The following is a 26979-nucleotide window of genomic DNA, read 5'->3' as shown; positions in this document are numbered from 1 at the left end:
GGATACAACCCAAATGTCCACTGATGGATGTATGTATAAAGAAAATGTACATACAATGGAATATTATCCATGGATGAATCTTGAAGGCATTATGCTAAGTAAAATAATACAGATACAAAAGGGCAAATATTGCATGATTCCACTAATATGAGGTACCTGGAATATTCAAACTCATAGAGACAGAAAGTAGAATAGTGGCTACCAGGGACTGGGAGGAAGGGGGAATGAAAAGTTACTGTTTAATGGTATAGAGTTTCAGCACAGAATGATGAAAAAGTTATGGAGATGGATAATGATGATAGTAAATGCACTTGATGGCCCTGAACTATACACTGAAAAATGGATAAAATAGCAAATTTTATGTATATTCTACCATATTTAAAAAATGTTAAAATCCAATGATACGAAAACAAACAATCCAGGGGCACCTGGGTGGCTCAGTCGGTTAAACGTCTGACTCTTGGTTTTGACTCAGGTCATGATCTCACAGTTTGTGAGTTTGAGCCCCACATCAGGCTCTGTACTGACAGTGCTGGGTCTGCTTAGGATTCCCTCTCCCTCTCTCTGCCCCTCCCTTGCTTGGGCTCTCACTCTCTCTCAAAAATAAGTAAACTTTAAAGAAAAACAAAAAAAGAAAACCCAATTGAATAACACACAAAAGATTTTAATAGACACTTCACAGAAGAAGGCACACAAATGGCTATGAAGGATGTATCAAGACCTTCAAAATCTTAGTCACTAGGGAAATGCAAAACAAAACCATGAGATATCACTACACTATAAGTAGTTAAAATTAAAGGATAATGATACTAAGTGTTGATGAGGATGTGGAACAACTTATCCTCGCATATGTTGCTGGTAGGAATGCAAAATGGTATAGCCATTTTGGAAAACAGTTTAAGTCATAAATGATTGGATGCCAGGTCCTCTACACATATTCTAAAATCTCTGGTACCCCTATTCATCCCAACTCTGAAATCTATGAGATCTCAGTCAACATAATCTCTGGGTTACAGTTATAAAGAGGGGAAAAACTAAAAGAAGATAAGCATTATGACCTGCCATATGCATTTGCATTTTCTTTAATATTTACTAAAGCACAATAGACACTGAAGAAAAATATTTGTGCAAAAGACATAAACTTAGTATGGGAACTTCAGTACAGATAAAAACAGAAACTAACTCTTCACATTTTTTATATATTTTATTGTGTCATAATCATAATGATCACCTGATCTTATTTGATAAAATAAACCACCTGGGAAACAGAAAACTAGCATGAACTCTACATTACATATTTACTGCTAAGATAAGTATAAACATTTAAGAATAATTACCATTTGCTGAATATGAGCATCTCGAACTTTTTGATGTTCCTTATCAGCTTTGCGTTTTTTCTCCTTTTCATGCTCCTGGAAAATCTGATCTGCTTTCATGATAGCCAGCAATTGTTTTTTAGCCTCTAGTTTTCTCTGCCTTTCTTCTTCCTCTTTATTTTTCATCTAGATGTTAAAAGGTAAAGGGAAAAAAAAAGTTTTTATCAACCAGTTCTCTCTAATAAAGCAGAGTTAGAAAGCTCCAAGCAGAAAGCCAGCCAGGAGCAACGCAAGAGTGGAAAATTTACATGCACCTGGGCTGGTTCCCACAAGGTCAGTTTTCTTCTATTTCTCCAATAACAGGAAACACCGAAAACTTGAGTAACATTGGTGGTTTAAAAAAATAAAATACAGAAACAGATGGCAAGAGCTTCTCAAGGTAAAGGAATATTTGTAGGTAAAAAATTAATTGCTACAATGTCTATAAACTACCCAAATGAAATGTTATGACAGTCAATTTTGTAGGAGATAAGGATTATCTGAAAGATCAAATACAGAAATGCAATAGAGTGATTTTTACTTGGTTTGTCTTAAAAACATTCAAATGTATATTAAGTGAATAACAATTTTTGCATTTCAGATGGTTCTGAAACAGAAGCATCTATCTTTGTATCTATCAATATCTTATTTGTAATTGATTATCGTGATATTCTGCTAGCAAGTAAACATAGTTTGATTTCAAGAATATAGGCAGGTAATTCATACATTGTTTTCCAAATCTTTGCTAGTTTTTTTTGTCAGAGAGGCAGAGGGAGTGGAAACTACAATGGAAAGGGCTTACATTTGTTGTTGTTTTTTATTTTCATTTGTTATAATTTAATTGCTTACCACAACAGCTCTATATTCTTCAATTGCTTTTAATTCTGCCTTGTTTTTTTCATATTTTTCTCTTTCTCTTTTTTCCCGTTCAGCCTCAGCTTCTGCAGTATCTCTAGCAATAATCAAATCTTCATTGTCAAGTTTCTCTTTCATTAGTTCACTCAGGAAGTTATTTATTCTTTCTCTCCTTTCTTCCATTAGCCTATAACAAAATAACCAGCACTTGTTAAATCTTCATGAATAGATTTGTTTTGAAGCCAATATAATTTTATTAGAAATCATATATTTTATAGTCTTTTACAAGACTAAATGGAGCCCCATTGCTCTTTATATGTACTAATTATCTTAAGTGGAAACTAATTTTAATACTTTATTTTTAGAATAAAGTTTATTTTATTATTTTTTTAAGAATAAAAATATTTTAGGGGCGCCTGGGTGGCGCAGTCGGTTAAGCGTCCGACTTCAGCCAGGTCACGATCTCGCGGTCCGTGAGTTCGAGCCCCGCGTCAGGCTCCGGGCTGATGGCTCGGAGCCTGGAGCCTGTTTCCGATTCTGTGTCTCCCTCTCTCTCTGCCCCTCCCCCGTTCATGCTCTGTCTCTCTCTGTCCCAAAAATAAATAAAAAACGTTGAAAAAAAAAATTTTTTTTTTAATTTTTTTTTTCCAACATTTATTTATTTATTTTTTTTTCAACGTTTTTTATTTATTTTTGGGACAGAGAGAGACAGAGCATGAACGGGGGAGGGGCAGAGAGAGAGGGAGACACAGAATCGGAAACAGGCTCCAGGCTCCGAGCCATCAGCCCGGAGCCTGACGCGGGGCTCGAACTCACGGACCGCGAGATCGTGACCTGGCTGAAGTCGGACGCTTAACCGACTGCGCCACCCAGGCGCCCCGAAAAAAAAAATTTTTTTTAAAAAAAGAATAAAAATATTTTAGAAAAGATATTTTAAAAATCCAAAGGAAGGAATGTATGTAATATCTTGTGTGTGTGCATGTGTGTGTGTGTCCAGGAAATAAAGTGTTAAAATTCTCACAATGAAAATTTTTTCAAAAGTATCAGACACCCTTCTTACTTGAACACTGGAGGCTTAGGTTATAAAATAAATCAAAGGCATTTCTTTATTTTTTTAAAAATTTTTTAACATTTATTCATTTTTTGATAGAGAAAGACAGAGTGTGAGTGGAGGAGGGGCAGGGAGAGAGGGAGATACAGAATCTGAAGCAGTATCCAGGCTCTGAACTGACAGCACAGAGCCCGACGCGGGGGCTCAAACTCAAGGACTGTGAGATCATGACCTGAGCCTAAGTTGGACGCCCAACCGACCGAGCCACCCAGGCACCCCAAAATTTCTTTAAATGAAATCTCAAAAATAACTAGTAAGAATTATCAAACTCTTGAAGAAATCCATCCTATTACTATATCCTGTTTACAATTTATTCATAGCACCTTATTGACTTCATCTATTCATATGAAGATAAACAACTCTCCTTTCATACTAGGAGATTCCTGAGGTCAGAGACGAGGTAAGTCTTCTAATTCAGAGCCAAGCATGGTGCCTGACACATTCAACAATAACTAGGTATTTGTTAAAGGAATAGGGGTATTTTCATATAAGATTGGGTGAAAAATACTTTTAAATTTAGATATGACAGATTTACTAAATAATTGCGTGAGTTTGCAAAGAAATGTGGGAGAAATGGTAAGAAAGAACACAGTGCATATCCCAAGGAAATTATAATCTAAAGTGGAGAAAAGACATTTATGCAAATAACTATACAAGGCAAAGGGTGATACGTGCCATGAGAGAGCTAGAAAGTGATATAGGCAGATGAGAAAAAAAGGTTTCGTGGAAAAAGTGACACTTCATCTAGGCTTTCAAAAACAATATTCTAAACACTTTTATTGATTGCCTACTATACTCTAGACTCTATTCCAGGTGCTGGGGACACAATAGTAAAAAAAACCTTAAAAATCTCTGCTCTCATAGAACTTTCATTATAGCTGGGGTAGATGGAGAGTAAACCAAGTAAGTAGTTAAAATAGTGCCATATCACACAATGAGGAAAAAGAAAGCAACCTAAACAGGTTACCTAAACAGGTAAGCAATGTGGAGAGTGGAGCTGTAATTTTAACTTAGGTAGTCATGGAAGGCCTCAATAAGAAGGCCTTATATGAAGGCCCTATATTTCAGAATAATGATCTGAAAGAGTTAAAGGTGAGCATTCCTTAGAGAGGGTACAGGAGTTCAATGTGAGTGATTAAGAGGCAACAAAGGAGAGGACAGTATGAGATGAAGTCTGAGTGATGAGGCTGAGGCAGCTGGGAATTAGGAGAGCCTCATGGGCCTTAATAAATACATGTGATGTAAAGCCATCAGAACAGTTTGCACAAGGGAAAAGTAGATCTAGACAGAAACAGGATGTACTGCAACTGGCCTCCTGCTCTCCCTCACCTCATCTCAAACTTCTAAGGTGAGCAATGGTCTCCCTATCTGATGAACATTTCATTTTTAAAATCTCATTTAATCCCTCTATTGATCTAACACCAATGAATACTGTCTTCTTATTGAAACTTTCCTTTCTTGTTTCTCTGGTTTTCTTCCAATCTCTGAAAACTATTCTTTGGTCTCCACATTATCTTCTTTCTCCATTTGACCCTTAAATATGGACTTCTCTAGGGACCTTCATTTTTTACCTACTCACCATAAGTAAGCTCATCTGTATCCACAGTTCTAACTACCACTTCTATATCAGTGGCTCACAAAGCCATCTCCAGCTCAAATCCCTCTCCCACAGCAGAGATTTCCACTATTTCCAACCATCTACCAGATTGATTTCCTTGATATTCCAAGGGAACCCTAACTCACATGCTGCAATTGATATCATCATGTCACTGAATGCCCTAGTCATATATAAAATAATAAGACTTATTCTTAAAAATTACTCTCATATTCCAACTTCTGATTTATAATAATTTCAGATAGTACTTAATTACATAAGTTATTTTTAAAAGCTTACCTGTGTGTTTCAGCTTCTTTTTCTTTCCCCATTTGCATAAGACGCTTTTTTGCTTTGATAAATTTTCTGATCTTTTCATCCTCCTCCTCTTGCTGCTGCCGTTCCACAGCCTTGATGATATTTTTATCATTCACATGTTCCTTGAGGGAAAAAATTGTGTATTATCCTATCACAGAAATATGTTTCAACATATGAATATCTAACAAAAACTTGTCAAATGGCCACAGTTTCTGACTCAGTTATTTCTCTCTCAGGAACTTATCCCAAAGAAATAATCAGAGATGTGCATTAAGTTTTATGTACCATGTGCTTTATCTCAAAGTTACTTATAAGAGTGAAAAATTGTAAACAATCTCAATCTTTAATAATGAAGAAATGGCTAAGTAAATTACACTCTCAATGACATGGGAAGATACAAACAATATAATGGGCAAGTGGGGGGAAAGGAGAATATAAAATACTACATAGCAATTTCAGTGTTATACACATATACAGATGTAAGTTTGTAACGTATATATAACTGGAAGAAATGAATCAAATGTTAATAGTTATCTCTGTGGTATGAGATTATATAGGTTACTTTTCATCTTAATGCTTTTCTGTATTTCCTTTCAAATATTTCCTTAAAATATGTAATTAAAAATAATTTTATAATCAGAAAAATACATTAAATATATACAATTTTAATTTAATGTTTAAATAGTTAATACAATCATATGGTACACAAAATAAAAATATTTAAAAGATACACAATGCAGGGGCACCTGGGTGACTCAGTCAGTTGAGTGACCAACTCTTGATTTCGGCTCAGGTCATGATCCAGGGTCGTGGAATCAAGCCCCATGTGGACCTCCGTGCTGAGCGAGGAGCTGGCTTAAGATTCTCTCTCTCTCTCTCTCTCTCTCTCTCTCTCTCCCTCCCTCCCTCTGGCCCTCTCCCCCACTCGTACTCTCTCTAAAATAACAAACAAAAAAACAAAACAAACCCCAAGATACAAGTGTAAAGTGTTCTTCCTTCCCCATCCACTATTTGCCTGTATTCCTAATTCCCCTGCCAGACTTGATCACTGTGAAACTAGTGAAAAAGAACTGTACCAAAGTATGTTACTGTGAAATTTTAGAGCTGCAGACATAAAGACCCAGAAATCTTTCAGAAAGAGAGAGAGAAAAAGTAAAACACAACGGATCACATAAATAGGCTGAAGACTCTAAATGACATCATACTTCTCAATAGCAATACTGGAAGCCAGATGATTATGAAACTATGAGTATAAAATTCTGAATTCTGAACCAGAATTCTATATCTAGTCAAACTATAAAGCGAATGTGATTTTATTTATTTTTTTTTTTAATTTTTTTCCAATGTTTATTTATTTTTGGGACAGAGAGAGACAGAGCATGAACGGGGAGGGGCAGAGAGAGAGGGAGACACAGAATCGGAAACAGGCTCCAGGCTCTGAGCGGTCCAGCACAGAGCCCGACGCGGGGCTTGAACTCACGGACCGCGAGATCATGACCTGAGCTGAAGTCAGGCACTTAGCCGACTGAGCCACCCAGGCGCCCCAAAGCGAATGTGATTTTAAATGATAACCTTTTCAGATAAGAATTTTTTAAATTGACCTGTATACCCTTTGTTAGGAGGTTACTTGAAGATACATTTCAGCAAGATGGAGAAGTAAACCAAGAAAGAGGAAGGCATGTGATTCAGGATATGGGAGCCTCAGCCCAAGAAAGTAACCCAAGGAAGTGCCAGAATGACTTCTGGGCAGGAGGCCTAGAGGGCAAGCAGCCCAGAAGGAGAAGGATGGAGAACTCTGGATGGGGGAGCTCTAAAAAAAAAAAAAAAACAATAATGTAGATAATTTGATATTATGTAGATGAATATTTGAAAACTAACATCAATATACATTTGACGGAACTTATGGAACATGTGGGAAAAAACATGGTGTACAGCCATCAAAGCAAATAAATACACAATTATTTTAATCACAGAAAAACATTTATGCAAGCAAAGAAATATAATCATAGTATATACTGTTTGGCTCTTCAGAGAACAATATTTATATAATAATGATAATGACTTAGCTATAATTGTAACACAATTATTTTAGAGGAAGGAGAGAATGGGAAGAGAACAGTGTTAGAAAAGAACTCAATCCTTAACTAGCAGGGCAGAGAGACAGAAAATGTCTAAAATTGATAAATCAAGATCTATATCTTTTCTTTAATTTTTTTTTAGCCATTATTCATTTTTGAGAGACAGAGAGAGACAGAGCATCAGCGGGGAAGGGGCAGAGAGAGAAGGAGACAAAGAATCCGAAGCAGGCTCCAGGCTCTGAGCTGTCAGCACAGAGCCCGACGCAGGGCTTGAACTCACGAACCGGGAGATCATGACCCGAGCCGAAGTCTGACACTCAACCGACTGAGCCACGTAGGCACCCCAAGATCTATATCTTTAGAAGTTGATATATATTTTTAAAAAGCGGGGGGGGGGGGGGCGCCTGGGTGGCTCAGTCAGTTAGTCGTCCGACTTCGGCTCAGGTCGTGATCTCATGGTTCGTGGGTTCAAGCCCCGCATCAGGCTCTGTGCTGATGGCTCAGAGCCTGGAGCCTGCTTCGGACTCTGTGTCTCCCTCTCTCTCTGCCCCTTCCCTGTCTCTCTCTGTCTCTCAATAATAAATAAACATTAAAAAATTTAAAAAAAAGAACTTGGTATATATTTTTAAAATACACAGATTATTATTTTTTATTCTCATGTTGGTTAAAATACAGTGTAGTCTTGGCTTCAGGGGTAGAACCCAGGGATTCATCACTTATATAGGACACCCAGTGCTCATCCCAACAAGTGCCCTCCTTAATGCCCATCATCCACCTCTCCCACCCCCACCCCCATCAACCCTCAGTTGTTCTCTGTATTTAAGAGTCTCTTATGGTTTGCCTCCCTCTCTGTTTTTATCTTATTTTTCCTTCCCTTCCCCAAAGATCATCTGTTACGTTTCTCAAATTCCACATATGACTGAAATCATATGATATTTGTCTTTCCCCGACTGACTTATTTTGCTTAGCGTAATACCCTCCAGTTACATCCACACTGTTGCAAATGGCAAGATTTCTTTCTTTTTGATCACTGAGTAGTATTCCATTACTAAAATATACAGATTATTTGGAATATAATTGCATATCAGAACAAACAGCTAAAAGAACCTGGAAGTGGTTATTAACAAGAAGCAGAAGGGGTAAAGCAAAGAACGGCTACTCTTCTTTTAAGCCTTTTGGTAGTGTTTGATGTTTTAATTCTGTGAATGTAGTAAGAATAAAAACTAATTTTAAAGAAAAGAATGTAAAAAATTACAAAATAAAGTGAGTTGCAATAGGAACAAAATAACTATTACATTTATCAAGCACTAATTCTTAGCAGTGCCGCAGACACCAGACACATACCGCTCCATTCATTCCTCACAACTCTCATTTTGAGGATAAGAAAATGCATTCACTTGAAAGAAAGTCTCATTCTCTTTTCTCTTTCTTGTTCATTCATGAGAGCACATCCACATAATTTCATAGCAAATGTAGCCGTCCCAAAAATATACTTAAAAACCCAATTCAATAGCAACTTTTTTTCAACCCTATTATTTATAAAAAATACGTTAAAAGTTAGGCATTGGACATTATACATTTTTTTGAAGAGATATATATTTTCAACTTACAAAAAACAGCCTTCTGCTTTCATTTATCTCTTCTTTTCTCTTTTCTAGTTTTTTCCTCATTTCTATTTCATGTAATGAATTCTGTCGCCTTATTTCCTCTGCATCCTTTTCTTCATGTTTTCTCCTTCTTTCTTCTTCCTCTTCATGTTCCTTTATTCTAAAGCAAAAGAATAACTATAATTGACAGCAAAGCAGAAAAATAGGTTATATTTTGAATACATGAGTGAGATTCTACCCTGGGATGATGTGAAGCTGTAGGGAAACTAGTGAATTTCTTTGAGGACAAGAAGGGAATATATAAAGAGCAGTGATGAAAGCCAAATCCAATCTTGCTAAGATTGCCAATATTTTCCTTTCTCTGAAATTTGTTTCATTGCTGACCAAAATTAAGTCCTACACTAGATTCAAATGTTCCTTTAGAAAGAACCAGTTAATTGAATGACACTATAGTGGAATAGTGACATTATTTTACAGAAAAGTCCTTAACCCTAGTGTTTCTCACTAGTCAGCACTAGACAATGGTACCTAACCTATGGGTCTAGCCTCTCAGGAAATGGGTTTCCTTACCCAACTAGCCACTTTGCTGATCATTCTTTCTCTAGTCCACATCCACTAGCTATAGTGCCTTCTGAGTGGTAAGCCACACAGGGCTTATGTGTGAGTTCTGCAGAGATCCTGGAACAGCTTCCTTACTGCGAGGCTGTGATCTGTGAGATTTAGCTCTAGCTCTACCTCTTTAACCCACCTTCCCAGCCCTACCACAATCAGTACTTTATTGCAGACTCTGAGTGCCCCCATCTGGCAATTAATCCTCTGCATACTGACAAGGCTGTTCAGCCTAAGATGTCTAGTCTACTTGCTCATGCATTCTTGTCAGTCAATCAAGTGTGCAGGCTACTCTACCACCATTCTTTATCTGCTGTCTCTATGTTTTTTTTTCTTCCTGAAAGGTAGGCACAGGGAAGATCAATAATACACTTAGACAAAAATATTGAGGAATAAACCTTTCAAATGCACCTGATCCAAAAGAATATTTTCTTGGAATCTTATCACTCATCTTCAGAAGGGAAAATTCAGTTCCCCGTGCCGCGGAGGACTACACAGTTACATCTAGTGAACTAGATGGTAAATTCACTTTGGTATTATTAAGCCAATGGAGGACAGGAGATTCCCAGTTGACTCATCTGTACAGAGTAAGCAGCTTTGGAGCCACAATCATTTTCCTGAGGAGGAGCTAAGAAAAAAGTCATTGTTGTCTACAGCTAAACCAGGTTTACGATTGCCCTAAAAATATTAATTTTCAAAAATGTTTTATTGTTTAGTTCGTTAGAATTCTTAGAAGCAAAGAAGATTCTTTGAGCTGGTGAGAAGTCTACAGGTGAAGAATGGTAGAACAAAATTCCATACAGAAGGAAAAATATGTGGGAAGGCCCTGAGGCAAGCAAAAGTTTGACAGGTGCTCAAGGCCTGGAAGATCAGTATGACAGAAACACAGTAACTAAGGGGACGGAGTGGTAGGAGAGGAGGTTTAGAAGATGCAGCTACATCACACGAGGCTTAGCAGGAGATGGTCAAGTTTCCATTTTATTTGTTTGTTTATATTTTTGAGAGAGAGAGCACGAGTGAACGAGGTGCAGAGAGAGGGGAGAGAGAGAATCCCACCAGATGCAGGAAGGGATGGAGAGTGTGGATCCCGGAGTGGGGCTAGAGCTCACCCAAAAGGGGGACTTGAGCTTACCCGGAAGCAGGAGCTCACCACCTGTGAGATCATGACCTGAGCTGAAGTCTGATGCTTAACCTACTGAGCCACCGAGGCACCCCTCCATTTAATTTTAAATGAATGGAAAGCTATTGAAAAGTTTTAGGTAGGAGAACAATATGATCATTTTTTTAAAAGCTTATTTATTTATTTTGACAGGGTCGGGGAGCCAAGAGAGAAGGAGAAAGAATCCCAAGCAGGCTCCATGCTGCCAGCACAGAGCCAGATGTGGGACTCAAACTCACAAACTGTGAGATCATGAACTGAGTTAAAATCAAGAGTTGGACACTTAACCAACTGAGCCCCAGCTGCCACAATATGATCAATTTTTAATAAAATCTCTCTGGATGATGAAAGAAGAGGTTAGGAAGAGAGAATAGTAGGCCAGTTAAGAGGTTGACACAATAATTCATGGGACATGAGGACGAAGATGACAGCAGTAACTTTAAGATTCATTTTGGAGAAAATTTTCAACATGAATTGCTGATAGATTTGATGTGGGAAATAAAGGAACATGAAGAATCAAGGTGTATTTCTAGGTTTCTCATTTGGACAACTGAGGGTTAGATAAGGGTGTCACTAGAATGTCCACTGTGGGGGTGGTGAATAAATACTTTCCTGCTAGACATTTTAAATTTGAGATATCTATGAGACATCAAAATGGAGGATGTCTTAAAAGGCAGTTGTATGTGAAGCTGGGACCCAAAGGAGTGGTCTGGACTGGAGTTATAAATTTGTAAGTTCTTAGATTTAGGGTGTGTTTTTAATCCATAGGAATTTTAATCAGTAGGATGTGATTACTTAAGCCCTCCTTTGTCTTTGCTTTTTCCCTAGATGATCTTATCCAGGGGAAAGTCAAGCAAACTATCCTGTAATGATTTTCCCTTCTTCTGGGAAGTTGATGAGATTAATAGGAACTGAGTTGTTCTTAAGCAAGTTCTACGGGCCCCTTTCTAGAGAAAGGCTTACCTAGAAGGAAATAGAATTATATGCAGTATCTACAGATACTGTTAAATTTCTTTTCAATAATTATGTTTAAGGTTCTTGGTCAAAATCCCTCCATGTGGGGATTTTGGTGTTACTAGAGTCCCTCATTTGCCCCATCCTCATTATGCCCACTGGACTGTGAGCCACAGGCAGATTCTTACACTGCTCAAAGCCCAAAAATGGAATAGAATGACTAGGTCTACAGCCTAGAGATTGCTCTAAAAATGTGTGAAAAATCTCACTTTCAGGCACAGGGCAGCAGCTGTACAGTGTGTTTTGGTTAACCATTACTAAGTAATTACCCCCAAACTTAGTGGACTAAAACAATAAATGTTTACTATCTCATACCATTTCTGAGATTCAGGAATCTGGGAGTGGCTTAGCTAGGTTGTTCTCTAGAGGTTGCAGTCAAGATGTTAGTTGGAGCAGTAGTCATTTAAAGGTTTGACGCAGGCTGGAGAACCCATTTTTACATATCTCTTGACATGAGGCCTCAGCTCCTTGCTACATAGACCTCTCCATAGAGCTGCTTGAGTGTCCTTACATCATGGCATCCTCAGGAATGAGTGATCCAAGATAGGAAGGAGGAAGCCACAATGCCTTTTATATGCTAATCTCTCTCAGAATGTCACACATCATCATTTCTACTCATTCTCTTCATTGGAAATGAGTTACTCTATATAGCCTGCACTCGAGTGAGGAAGGAATTAGACTCCATCCTCTGAAGAGAGGAGTATCAAAGAATGTGTGTACATATTTTAAACCACCACCAGGTAATACCTGAATAGCACTTGGTAATACAATTAATAGGGCATTCAAAAGAGTCTTGCCTCTTGATATCCTCCAATTTCCTTTTTTTGGGTGTGTTAAAATATGGTCTTTGTTCAAAGTGGGAAGTCATTACAAATTTTGGCCTACAAGGCACACCATGACCTGGCCCTTGCCTCTTTCCAATCTCATCTTTAACATTGCCCTCTTTGCCCTCTTACTATAGTCATCTTGACTACTTGTAGTTACCCAAATACACCATACTCTAACTAACTTCTGGCCCTTCACCCATGTTATTTCCTCTCCTTAAAATACTTCTCCATTTCCTATCCGCATGACTTATTCCTACTCAGTTTTCATAATTCAGTATGAACTGAGATGTCCATTTTATATGCTTCCACACATCCTGTACGTATATTCATCAAGATATCTACTATCATGCCGTAATTATTTGTTCCATGTTTATACCTCCTCCCCAGATTGTGAACTTTTTAAGAAAAAAGACAATTGCATTCATCTTCACAGTCTCAGTTACTAGAATAGTGGCTGGAGATTGTCCGATAAATGTTTATAAAAATGAATGGATGACTGGATAAATGAATTTACTAATAAATGAGTAGCCTATCTTAAAAAAATTTTCCCCTGAATAGACTCTTATCATTCAAGAAAGCAGGAAGAAAACTTTCCTTCTTTTCTCTTTTTCTACCACATGGTCCTCTGTATCCACTCAGATCAATACCAGTGTTAGTATTCCAGTTCTATTGTTAGCTTAAAGAGGCTTTTTATGGGCTGATTACCATTCCTAACAGTATTTTAAGTGCCATGCATTCTGAGTTGTATAAAACTGATACATGAATCAACATTCAACAGAATATCACTGGTGATAATTTTGTGAATTCGTATACTTAAAAAACCATTTATAATAAATAGATTTGCATTTTCCTTTGTTGTTTTCAATTACAGAATTGAATGTTTCTTAATAAATTTAAGACATAAGACTTCTGGAACCAAATTGGGAACCCAAGCCCACGTGTCAAATATCTTTCCCTCCTAACTCCCCACAAAGCAATCAGCAGAACAGAAGAAATTCTACACCACTACAAGAAACTGAATAAAGCCAAGTCTTAGCTATATGCTTGGGTTTCCAAGAGATTTCAACAAAAAAACAGGGCACTTGAGAATGCAATGAGGATAGGTAATACTTGGCCATCATCCACAAAGACAGAGTGTACCATGAAAAGGAAAGGAATTTATGCTGACCTCAGAACCTGGTCAACATCTCCTAGACTGCACTGAAGATAAACCAAAGAAACAACCCAAACAAGCATTAAACCTGCTGGAACTTCTAATCTATTGCCAAAGACCACATGGAAAGGAGATCCTGTGGCCTCAACACAGTCTACATGCAAAGGCTATAGGTGGATGGCCTGTGAAGTGTTAGTACTTGCCAGGTAGATTCCTGGAGATCAGTCTGCTACCTGCAACAGCCAACATAAGAGATACTTTTCAAAGGTGACTCACTGATCAAATATTTGCCTCCTTCTGCCAATGGCTCTGTCTCTAACTTAAGGCATAAACCCTTGGATCTCTACACTGACAAAGAAAAACATTACAATAAGTCCAAAGCTTTCCCTTCTCTTTTTACTAGGGGCTCAAAGAACTGAAGAATACACACTTTGGCAACACATATATCCTGAGAATTGATATCTATGTCACTCAGACTATAAGAAATAAATATATATAGGCCTGTAAGAATATATATATGTATATATATACATGCATATACATACATATATATACGTATATATATGTATACATGTATATATACATATACACACACACACACACACACACACACACACACAAAACCCAAAACCATAATAACAAAAAGAGACAGATCACATCAAAGTAAGTATATTCTAAATATGAACCTACACAAGAGAACAATGGAGTAAACAATTTATGGTAACAAAAACGAAAACAGATGAACATTTACACATGAAACAATAACCTGCCTCACTAGAAATAAAAAGAAATATAAATTAAAAGATACTATTATTTGGTCCATTAAATTCTTTAAAAAGTACTGTCCAGAATTCATTATAACATAAAGAAAAGGGTATCAGATATCATTGATGATTACACACTTAAAATCCTTTTCAGAGGGCAATTTGGCAGTATCTCCCCACATGTAAAATCCAAGCTCAGTTCAAGAAATCTATCCTACATAAATACATCTTTGCACAAACATTACAAAATAAATATGGTCAGGGATGTTTATTTACCATAGCATTGTTAGAAATGGAGGAGGGGAAATCCAAATTTCCCTCGATAACAATATAGTTAAATAAATAATGGTACATTCTTTGTGTACAATATGATTATTTGAAAAGATGTGACAGATCCTTATATTATGGCAAAAAAGATATTCAAGGTATATTATTGAGTGAAAAAATGAAGACACAGAAAAATAAAGTGTATAATATCCATGGTAAAAAATATATAAACATACTTAAATATGTCCTGCATATAAATATTAGTAACTATAATAAAACATTCTGAAGGGATAGTCACAAAACTTTAAATAATGGCTATTTGTGAAGAGGCAAATGGGACTTAAAGAGACATTGAATAGGGTGTATATGAATATAGGCTTTTTAATTTTACTCCAAATTTTGCTGTTTTGAATTTTAAACAGGTATATATTCATTTCTTATTTGCAAAATTAAAAAAAATAACTTTGAAGAGTAGCAAATATATGCCCAAATGTTAACAGTACCTACTCTGGATTACAGAGTTTCTAGTGATTTTAATTTTCATTTTGTTTGATCATATATTAATGATATGGTTAAATACAAAAATTATTTTTTCTTTAGAAGTAGAATATTGTTTAAATTTTTTGATATATTTATGCACATTTAAACTATAAAGAAACTGGTAAGCCTTACACCGGCAAAACAAGGTGGCTGATAGACAAGGAACAGACTATTCACTGAATCCCCTTCGTGCCTTTTCCTATTGGCATGTATCAAGTATTTAGAAAAGTAAATAAAATTATGCACAAATACAACCCCCTCTCCTGATATATATATATAGTAGCTACTTCTTTAAAAAGTTCAGGTTTGGGGCACCTGGGTGGCTCAGTCGGGTAAGTGTCCGACTCTTGATTTTGGCTCAGGTCATGATCTCACGGTAAATGAGACTGAGCCCTGCACTGGGCTCTGTGCTGACAGTTATGAAGCCTGCTTAGGATTCTCTCTCCCTGTCTCTCTGTCCCTCCTCTGTCATGCACACATGCATGCTCTCTCTCAAAATAAACATTAAAAAAAAAAAAGTTCAGGTTTGATTTCTATTTACTGACATAGCAAGAGCTCATGATACTGGTAACTGAAAAAATATACAATGATACTGTTGATCCAATTTCATTTTATAAAATAAGAGTATATATTCTCAGAAAAAAAAGTCTGTATCAGTCAATCAATGATTGTCAGGGGCTGAGGGCAAGGAAAAGAACTTAGTTCAAAGGGGCATTAGGGAACTTTTGGGATGATGGAAGTATTCTGTATCTTGATTTAGGGTTGGTTATACAGCTATCTGCTTTCTAAAAGGTGAATTTTATTAGTAAATGTAAATTATAGTTAAATGAATCTGACTCCCTCTACCACTACCACCAAAAAATGTCTGTATGGCTATATACCAATATACCAAAACAATAACAGATTATTGTGGTAGATTAGATTACTGCTCAAAAAGATTCACTCTCTCACTTCCCACTTCCATAGGAGTCTATTTCTCTGTTCCATGGTTGTTTGGCTTGGCCATGTGATTTGCTTTAGACTTACAGGAGACTAAGTGTATTTCCTTGACTTTTGCCTTTGAGTTTAGCCATGTACTTGCAAGCTCGGGCTCATTCCTTTACATCCCTGTCAATACCATGAGAAAAGTTTCCCTGTACCTCAAAAATGAATACACATGGAACAGATCAGAGCTATAGTCATAGCAACAAGCAAGCCCAGACAGTCCTGTAGTTTGAAGAAAAGCTGTGCAGCCAAGCTCAACCAACCTATGGATGCATGAGAAAGAAATGTTTACTGTTGAATGCCACTAGATTGTGTGGTTGTTTGTTATGCAGCATCATTGTGACAATAGTAACTAACATATTATCTCTGGGTAAGAGAGTAACAGTGATTTTTTAACTTTCTTTGTAGTTTTTCTACTTACTAAGTATTACAGCATTATACTTTTATAATCAGAAAAAAAGTTTTTATGAGAAAAATAAGATACAAAAAAGGTAATTTCTATATACATACTGTTTTAAATGATCATTGGCAAGAGCCACTCTATCTCTGCGTCGTTTTTCTGCTTTTTCTTGTTCTTCTTTAAAAGCTTTTTCAATGTTGAGTTTTAATTGTTCTTCCCATTTTTTATCTGATTTTATTTTATTCTTTTGGGATTCAATCTGTGCATCACGTTCTTTCATAACTCTACTAAGAAGAAGTCCTGACTACAAAAAAAAAAAATTGTGGCATTTTAAGGAAATAAAGTCTAATTATTTATGTAAAGAGATATGTTAAATATATAGAGAAATGCAAGAAAACCCAAGTAGTACATGAAACTTTTTCACTCTTTCTGTCTGGTAAAATTGATATTGCTTTGCATATTCAATAGCCTTTTTCCTTTCTCCTTGCTTGTATATTGCTTCCTCCACATCAAGATTTTGTCTTTCTGCCTCTATTTCTTCATCACGCTTCTTTTTGGCTTCAAGTTTCTGTTCTTTCATCCCCTGTAATAAGAAAAAAACAGTCTTCTGTCTTCATTTTTCAATTTAATTTTACAAAATCTCACATTGCATATAATGAAATGAGTCTTTCATTATGAGTCTTTGTTACATTTGCATATATCATTAATAAAAAAATATGTTACACTTAGAAGCTAATATTTTAATTAAGCTTTTGGGTAGCTAACACGTTTACATGGTTCAAAACACCAAAACATTTTTGTAAAAAAATTTTTAAAGTTCATTTATTTATTTTGAGAGAGGCAGAGACAGTGGGAGTTGGTGAGGGGCAGAGAGAGAGGGAGAAAGAGAATCCCAAACAGACTCCACATTCCTAGCACAGAGCCCAATGCAGGACTCAAACCTGCAAAATCGCAAGATCAAAACCAAGAGTCAGACGCTTAACTGACTGAGCCATCCAGGTGTCCCCAAACCCCCAAATATTACAAAGGTATACAGTGAAGCTCTCCCTCCAATCCTAACTTCCATCAGCAATCTCTAAGACAATCACTATTGGTTTCTTAGTTTGCTTCCAAAGTTTCTTTTTTTTTTTTAAGTTTATTTTGAGAGAGACAGAGACAGTGCCAGTGGGGGAGGGGTAGAGAGGGGGGCGGAGAGAAAGAGAATCCCAAGCAGGCTCCGCACTGTCAGTGCAGAGCCTGACACAGGGCTCAAATTCAGGAAACCTCAAGATCATGACCTGAGCCAAAACCTAGAGTTGGACACTTAACCAATGGACCCACCCAGGTACCTCCAAAGTTTCTTTCTATATTTACTAAAAAAAAAAAAAAAAAAAAAAAAAAAAAAAAAAAATATATATATATATATATATATATATATATATATATATATATATATATATATATTTTTATTCCTTTAACTAACTACTTCTATCCAATGCGTCATGTCAGATGAGGTCTTTCTTCTTCTTTATGAGTCATACTTTTGATAACCTTAAGGAAACCTTATTTACCCTAAAATCCTGAAGATATTCTATGATTTATTTCAAAAGTTTTACTGTTTTACTTTTCACATTTAGGTCTTTAATCCAGCTGAAATTCATTTTTGTATATTCTATATGGTAAGGATATAATCCCATTTTTTCGTATGCCAATTATCTCAGTATCAGTTATTGAATTCCCAATCCTTTCCCTTCTGATTTGAATGACATTTCTGTCACATGTCAATATATATATATATATATCCCATATATAACATGTGACTGTTTCTAGGCTCTCTCTTCTGATCTATTATTTTATCAATCTCTGTGCCTACAAAAAAAAAAACAGCTTTTACTACTACATTTCTACCACATTTACTATATTTCTTCTTATTCTTTAACATCTGTAGAGATGTAAAGTATTATATGGCATATTCCACTCCAGAGACTTCTTCAAAATCAAGATTTTCAGAGTATAATTTACACACCCTCTTTTAGTATACAGTTTTACAAATGCATCGTCACTTATAGAACAGTTCCATCGTCCTCCCCAAAAATACCCTCACGCCCTGTTATAGCAACCACTACCCATGTCTGCACCTGCTGGCAACCACTGATCTGTTTTCTTTCCCTACAGATTTGCCTTTTTCAGAATGTAATATATGTAATACGTGATATCAGTCGTGATTTAATTCTTCCCTCTTCGAGACAAAAGAGACTAAATTATGAATCTTGTTTCTAAAGCAAGGTACCAAAAGCTTTTTGTGCCCCTTCCCACAGTTGGGAGAAAATATTTTTGAATCAAATATCTAATAAAGGACTTGTATTCAGAATATATTTTAAAAATTACCTAAACAAAATAATAATAAGAAAACAAACCCAGTTTAAACACGGGCAAAAGATTTGAATAAACACTTCTCCAAAGAAAATATGAAAATAAGTTCATAAAAAGATGTTCAACATCATTGTAATTAGAGAAATTCAAATTAAAACTATAGTAAGATACTACTTCACACCTATTAGAATGTCTATAATTAAAAAGACTGACCACAGCAAGTTGGCAAGAATGTGGAGAAAATAGAACACTTACACACTTCTTACGGGAGTGTAAAATTATAACTACTTTCAAAAACAGTTTGGAGGGGCGCCTGGGTGGCTCGGTCGGTTAAGCGTCCGACTTCGACTCAGGTCATGATCTCATGGTCAGGGAGTTCGAGCCCCGCGTCGGGCTCTGTGCTGACAGCTCAGAGCCTGGAGCCTGTTTCAGATTCTGTGTCTCCCTCTCTCTGACCCTCCCCTGTTCATGCTCTGTCTCTCTCTGTCTCAAAAATAAATAAACGTTAAAAAAAAAAAATTAAAAAAAAACAGTTTGGATATTTCTTACAAACTTAAATATGCAGCCATCATATTATTCAGCCATTCTACCAAGATATTTACCCAAGAGAAGTGAAAGTATATGTCCACAAATAGATTTACACATGAATGTTCATATACAGCTTTATTTATAATAGCCAAAAACTGGAAACAGCTCAAATGCCAACATTTGGTTGATGTCAAACCATCGACAATTGAATAGATAAATAAATTGTGGTCCATTCATATAATAGAATACTACTACTCAGCAATAAAAATGAACAATTGGTACACACAACAACATGAAAGAATTCTGAAAGGATTTCAAAAAATTATGCTGAGCAAAATTTAAAATAGAAAATAGTGTAGGGGCACCTGGCTGGTCAGTCGGTGGAGCATGCAACTCTTGATCTCAGGGTTGGAGTTCAAGACCCACGCTGGGTATAGATTACTTAAAAATAAAATCTTGAAAAAAAGAAAGAAAGCAGATCAGCTGCCTGGAGACAGGGGCAGGAAGGAGTGAGAAGGTGTAAATCAAGTATGGGGAAACTTGTTTTGGTGATGAGTATGTTCATTATCTTAATTATAATGATGGTTTCAGGGGTGTGTAAATATGTCAAAACTTAGCAAATTGTACAACTTTAAATATGTCTATTTTATTGTTTGTCACTTCTAAATAAAGATGTTGAAAATGTGCTTCAAAGCATTTTTATGATTTTTTAAAAATGTTTATTTTTGAGAGAGAGAGACAGAGAGAGAGAGTGCAAGTGCATACACACGAGTGAGGGAGGGTCAGAGAGAAAGTGGGGATAGAGGATCCCAAGCAGGCTCCGCCCTGACAGCAGAGAGCTCGATGCAGGGCTTGAACTCATGAACTGCGAGATCATCACCTGAGCCAAAGTTGGACACTCAACTGACTGAGCCACCCAGGTGCCTAGCATTTTTTATTATATTTTACACATAAAAAATATGTATAAAATGTACAAAGAAACAAGAGTGAGTCTTCAGTACATATGTATTCCTGGGTGATTAATACTTACTGCATATGCATTAGTCCAATGTTTTACCACTTCTTGGGATCGGAAATGCATTTCTTTCTTTGCCTTTCTTTCTGCACGAAGGCATGCTGCTTCTCTTGTCAAACTGTCAAGGCTATCTCGAATCCTTTTCCACTCATTGTGTGGAATTATGGTAACCTGCCGGAGATCGACCTTGCTAGGTAGAAGAGGTGGATAGAGGACTTGATCTTCTTCAGAGTTCTTTATTTCTAATAAATTTTAAAAAATAAACATTAAAGACTTTCAAGAGTTTAAATATTTTTTTCTCAGACATTTCTATATTGTCATGATACCGGAAATTCTTTTAAATAATAATTTTATTCTTATTATTTCAAGGAAAGCTGGGATTAAGTGGAAAGTATAGAAGAACTTGAAATCAGAAGACAGATTTGAGTATTTGCTTGGTCATTTCCTTACTCTGTAAACTTAGGCAAGTCATTTAAATTCTTGGAGCCTTAGTATCAAATCTTTAAAAGTTGAGATCAATAATACCTATCCCAACAGGTTGTTATTAAAGCTTTTTTTAAAAAATGACCAAGCAACAGTCTATAAATGGATAATTTGGGGGATAATTTGGAAGAAAATCTTTTGGAGTTGTAGACATTGTGATTGACTCTATTCAATCCCTTCCTAATTGAGTAGTGGCAATGTAATTTTGAGAACTGAATACAGTCTCAGGGTGGGCCTCAGTAGTTAAACAATACTTGTATCTCCCTTGGCAACAGTTATTTCTGTAATAAGCAAACAAAAGGAAAAGAGATTTATTTGAGACTTTTATTTTTTTTATTATTACTTTTTTAATTTAAATGTTTTTATTTATTTTTTAGACAGAGAGAGACAGAGCATGAGCAGGGGAGGGGCAGAGAGAGAAGGAGATACAGAATGTGAAGCAGGCTCCAGGCTCTGAGCTGTCAGTACAGAGCCCGGCGCGGGGCTTGAACCCATGGACTGTGAGATCATGACCTGAGCTGAAGTCGGACACTTAACCAACTGAGCCACCCAGGCCCCGCTATTTGAGACTTTTAGAAAAGTTCTTCCTGTTCTTCTGGGAGAGACATCTGAGAGTGACTCTCCAGCTAGATATGAACAAGGAAGCATGAAGACCAGATAAGCAGCATCCTATGACCACAAAAGGAAGTAGCCTTATGATAAAGCTGTTACTGTGAACCACAAAGAAAAAACAAAGGGGGAACCGGGGGCAATGAGGATCTCATTATGATGTTAGATCAATTAGACCTGAAGCCTGGAGTTCCTGTTATACGAGCAAATAAATGTCCTTAGTTTTAAACATGATTGAGTTGGGTATTCTATATATGAATTAAAAAGCATCCTAAATGAACATACCACGTATGAACTATGTAAATCTAGACAAAATTACTTTTTTTAATGTTTATTTATTGTTGAGAAAGAGTGCGAGCAAGGGAGGGACAGAGAGAGCGAGGGAGACAGATGATCCAAAGCAAGCTCCATACTGATAGTTCAAGCAGGGCTTGAACTCAGGAGCCATGAGATCAAGACCTGAGCCAAAATCAGTCACTCAACCGAGTGAGCCACCAAGGTGTCCCTGTAGACAAAAGTATTTAACTCTCTCATTTTGCTTAATTGCAAAATGGAGATATTAATAGGACCTATGGTATATGAATGATGTGAGAATTAAATGAACTTGTGTGTGCAAATAATTTAGAATAATGTGTGGCACACAAAATGTTCTCGATAAGCATTAGCTATTAATATGTTTACTATTATTATTAGAAGGTGAAATGAAACAAAAGTACAGAGAAAAGCAAAAGCAAGAAATCACATAGCTCCTGAAAGAGATGAAGACACTGAGAGAAAAGCTGCCAGGATCAATTAGAGTCTTCTTGGGGTTTGAATTAAAGTTGATGGGATTGAGAAATTGGTTGCTGAAGTAAAGTGTGAATTTAGAACCACAGGTACCATCTTGCCTACCACATACCAAGTCCCCACCTAGAGAATAAAGCTAAGCAAAGCTGATAGATAGAATAGTGTCCTGGATCAAGTTATATCTAAATTCAGCTATATGTAGGTCTATGTGTAGGTCCAGCTATGTGTAGGGTAGGTCTGCTAGCAATGAATTTGATATTTTTGTTTACCTGGAAATATATATATGTGTGTGTGTGTGTGTGTGTGTGTGTGTGTGTGTGTGTGTGTTTTAAGTTTATTTATTTATTTTTGAGAGAGAGAGAGAAAGCGCAAGTTGGAGATGGACAGAGAGAGAGGGAGACAGAGAATCCCAAGCAGGTTCTGCACTGTCAGAGCAGAGCTCGATGTGGGGCTCAAACCCACAAACTGTGAGATCATGACCTGAGACAAAGCCTGATGCTTAACTGACTGAGCCACCCAGGCTCCCCTACATGGAAATATTTTAACAGTTTTCATGGATAAAAAATCTTTAAGTCTTCTTCAGTTAATACCTTGAATATGTCAACCGTCTGTCTTCCGGCTTCCATAGTTTCTTAGCAGAAATCAGCTAGTAATCTTATTGAGGCCGACTTTTACGTGTTGCATTTGTTCTCTCTTGCTGCTTTCAAGATTGTCTTTCCCTTTGTCTTTTGACAGTTTGATCATGATGTGTCTGGTTCTGGATCTGTTTGAGTTTATCCATTTTAGAGGATCAATGAGCTCTTGAATGTATAGATTAATGTTTTTCATCAAATGTGTGAAGTTTACAGCCATTACTTCTTCTACCCCTTTCTCTCCTCCTCTCCTTCTAAGACTCAAATTATATACATCTTGGTATACTTGTTGGTGTCCTATATTTCTCTGAGGATCTGCTCATTTCAATTTTTTTTTTTTCAATGGTTTTTATTTATTTTTGGGACAGAGAGAGACATAGCATGAACGGGGGAGGGGCAGAGAGAGAGGGAGACACAGAATCGGAAACAGGCTCCAGGCTCCGAGCCATCAGCCCAGAGCCTGACGCGGGGCTCGAACTCACAGACCGCGAGATCGTGACCTGGCTGAAGTCGGACGCTTAACCGACTGCGCCACCCAGGCGCACCTGCTCATTTCTATTCATTCTTTTTTTCTTTCTATTCCTTAGACTGGACAATCTCAATCAATATAGGATCAAGTTCTTTGAGTTTTTTCTTTTGCAAGGTCAAATCTGCTTTTGAGCCCCGCTAGTGAATTTTTCATTGAAACTATTGTGCTTTTCAACTCCAAAGTTTCTATTTGGTTTCTCTTTATAATTTCTATCTCTTTATTTATATGCTCTATATTGTGAGACAACATTCTTTTTTTTTTTTTAATTTTTTTTTCAACTTTTTATTTTTTTTTTTTTTTTTTTTTTTTTTTTTTTTTTTTTTTTTTTATTTTTTTTTTTTCAACTTTTTAAATTTATTTTTGGGACAGAGAGAGACAGAGCATGAACGGGGGAGGGGCAGAGAGAGAGGGAGACACAGAATCGGAAACAGGCTCCAGGCTCCAAGCCATCAGCCCAGAGCCCGACGCGGGGCTCGAACTCACAGACCCCGAGATCGTGACCTGGCTGAAGTCGGACGCTTAACCGACTGCGCCACCCAGGCGCCCCTGTGAGACAACATTCTTAATACTTTCCTGTAGTTCCTTTGACATTTAGTTCTTTGAACATATTCACAGTAACTGTAAATTTACAAAAGAAACTGTTTAGTAAGTCTAACATGTGGGCTTCCTCAGGAACAGTTCCTATTCAAACTTTTTTTCTTATTTTTTAGCATGCTTTGTCATTTTTGTCGAAAGTTGTAAATTTTAAATAACATGTGGCAACTCTAGATATCGGATTCCCCACATACCCAAAGTTTGTTTTTATTGCTGTTGTGGTTTGTTCAGTGATTTTCCTGAACTAAATCTGTAAAGTCTGTATTCTTTGCTGTATGTGGCTTTTGGAATCTCAGCTTGGTTAGCTTAAATGTCAGCTAATAATTGGACAAAGTTTCCTTAAATTAAGCTTTTTTTAAAATGTTTTTTTTTTTAATTTTTAAGAGAGACAGAGACAGAATGCGAGTGGGTTAGGGGCAGAGAGAGAGAGAGACACACAGAATCCACAGCAGGCTCCAGGCTCCAAGCCGTTAGCACAGAGCCCAATGCAGGGATGGAACCCACAAACTGTGAGATCATGACCTGAGCTGAAGTTGGACGCTTAACCAACTGAGCCACCCAGGTGCCCCAGAAGTTTCCTTAAATTAAATTTAATTTCCTTAAATAAATCTCCCAGCCTTTGCCAAGAAACTCTCTGTGAGTGCTGGAGCATGACTTCAATGCTCAGGCAGGTAGTTTACAACTCTGTCTTAGCCTTTACTTTTTTCTTGCATTGAGCCTCAAATTTAGCTAGAGGTGAAAGCTAAATTCTCAGGTGTTTCCTGGGCATGTGTATAGCACTATGCATGCATTTGTCCTTCTGGACTCCCAGGAATATGTAGGGAGCTTCTCAAAGCCCTTTATGGACATCTCATTTCCCAGGTGTTCTTTTTAAGTTTTTGGTCAGCTTGTTTGCAACCAACAGTGATCACTGCTTCAGGCAGTTGTGATGTTTAAAAAATTGTCAATGATTGTTTTAACAAACATTCCCAGTGAGCTCTGAGTCAGGTAAAATAACATTAAGCATTTTCAGTAGGATTTTCCAGGGAACTGTGAGACAGGTAAAATAATAGTTATCTAAAAAAAGACTGTGGAGAGAATCCAATCCTTTCCTTCCCCCTCCACAGGTTACCAAGCCACTGGCATTCACTGTGGTTGCAGTGGTTTTCTAGACTTCCATGGGGCTAGGAAAAAAGTATGGGACAAGAGCAAGTTAAAATGCCAAAAAACTTACTGTTGTTACCAAGATTCAGCTATTTTTCCTGATAAAACACTCTTCAATTGTTACAAGCCTTTGGTTAATCTCCTGAGTTGTAAAGAAAAAAAATTTTGGTTTTGACGATTTTTGTCAGTGTTGTTTTTAAAAAATAAAATTTTTTAAAGTGGGCTTTACACCCAACATGGGGCTTGAACTCACTACCCCAAGATCTAGTCATATGCTCTTCTGACTGAGCCAACCAGGTGCCCCGGGGTTCTTTTCGATTTAATAGAGAAGAGGATTTTTGGAAATCCTTATTCCACCATTCTGGCTGATGTCATTCCATTAAATCTTTAGATAATTATTTGTTTTACAGATAGTTGTCTACATATCTGAACCCCTCTCCTACTTCACACACTTCTAAATGTACATTATAATTTAGCAGTGAGGCTCAGATGCCAACTTTTGGACCAAGTGACACAAAACATTTTTTAAAACCTATCACATAAATCTAAGTCTTTTATAGTACTGTGTATGTAAGAAAGTATGTGAGAGTAATAGTTGTTGTTGTTGTTGTTGTTTCACTATATGTCACATGGTTACTGTCTCTCTCCTACATGTCAGGACTTCATAAGTCCTTCACTGCATAAATACCCTGTAGTGTCCACTGGAGGGATAATGGCTGGCTCTCACTCTGCATCTGGCAGAACGAGGCTCTACTGCTACAAAAGCTCAGGTGATGACATGAACTCAGTCCAAACTCCCAAGGTTCTGGTGGTCATCATTGCAACATTAATTGGGAATTTACATACTTAAGAAAGCAGAATCATTCGAATTGTTAAAGAGTTCTTTAGATGTCCCCCTAGGCTACTTGTATTCAAAAATCAAACTTTTATAACAAGTCACCTAGATTATAATACCTAAGTAGCATATTTTTTACACTCCTTCACTTTAGAGATGAGGAAATTGAGACATTTCCATTAAAGACTTTCCTAACAGCACTCAGTAGGTTCACAGCAGGGTCAAGATTCTAATGAGGTCATTGATACTTCCAAAAGATATTCCAATTCACTCAATGAATAATAAAAGTTTAAGGTAATTCAGCAAATACCAGACACTTGGAACTGCAACTACACAGCTCACGGCTCAGACCAGCTGGTCAAGTGGGAGTCTCTAACTTCTCTTTCCTCCACTCCTATTTGTAAACTTTTCTCACCTACCCAATCATACGAAGACAAAACTGTTCATTTACACAGAGCCCAACGATACCCATGGGGATGCTTTGGATTTGGTGGAGCCCATTTAAAAAAGTAACCTAAACTCTGATTTGGCACCCTTGCCTCTTACCGTGTGCCTGGAGGCCAGAGCAATCCCTGTGCCTGGAGAGGCGAGTTTAGCTCACCTGTGTTTTCCTTCGCCTGTCCAGAGCGCCTTCCGAACCGCACCAGCATCTCTGACGACGTGCCCTTGGCGCTATCTGGCTTTCCAAGCTACTCCGAGGCGGGGAGCGTAGGAGTCCTGCTGGTCTAGTATTAGCCAAACTGCGCGGTTGCTTAGCAACGCCGCCGGAAGTGACGGGGGCTCCACCGAGGAACGGTGAACGCACTGCAGTCCGCCTTGGGGCTAGCGAACCCCGGAT

At 37.2% G+C, this 26979-nt stretch overlaps 1 protein-coding gene across 1 annotated transcript in view; it reads right to left on the bottom strand.

The window, feature by feature from the left end:
• Nucleotides 1-26896, bottom strand: part of CFAP210 (cilia and flagella associated protein 210) — a 31423-nt gene extending 4527 nt beyond the window's left edge. The window contains exons 1-8 of the mRNA XM_058714691.1: nucleotides 26743-26896; nucleotides 20546-20772; nucleotides 17045-17218; nucleotides 16746-16939; nucleotides 8922-9078; nucleotides 5216-5355; nucleotides 2205-2397; nucleotides 1338-1502 (exon numbers count right to left, since the gene is read on the bottom strand). Of these exons, the coding sequence (XP_058570674.1) occupies nucleotides 1338-1502; nucleotides 2205-2397; nucleotides 5216-5355; nucleotides 8922-9078; nucleotides 16746-16939; nucleotides 17045-17218; nucleotides 20546-20772; nucleotides 26743-26791 (1299 nt within the window). The 5' untranslated portion in view covers nucleotides 26792-26896. The remainder of the gene's footprint in view (nucleotides 1-1337; nucleotides 1503-2204; nucleotides 2398-5215; nucleotides 5356-8921; nucleotides 9079-16745; nucleotides 16940-17044; nucleotides 17219-20545; nucleotides 20773-26742) is intronic.
• Between the last annotated feature and the right edge of the window lie 83 nt (nucleotides 26897-26979).

The sequence above is a fragment of the Neofelis nebulosa genome, chromosome 2, assembly GCF_028018385.1.
Source record: "Neofelis nebulosa isolate mNeoNeb1 chromosome 2, mNeoNeb1.pri, whole genome shotgun sequence".
In the NCBI taxonomy this organism is placed as follows: Eukaryota; Metazoa; Chordata; class Mammalia; order Carnivora; family Felidae; genus Neofelis; species Neofelis nebulosa.
This window is presented reverse-complemented; position numbering and strand designations above follow the sequence as displayed.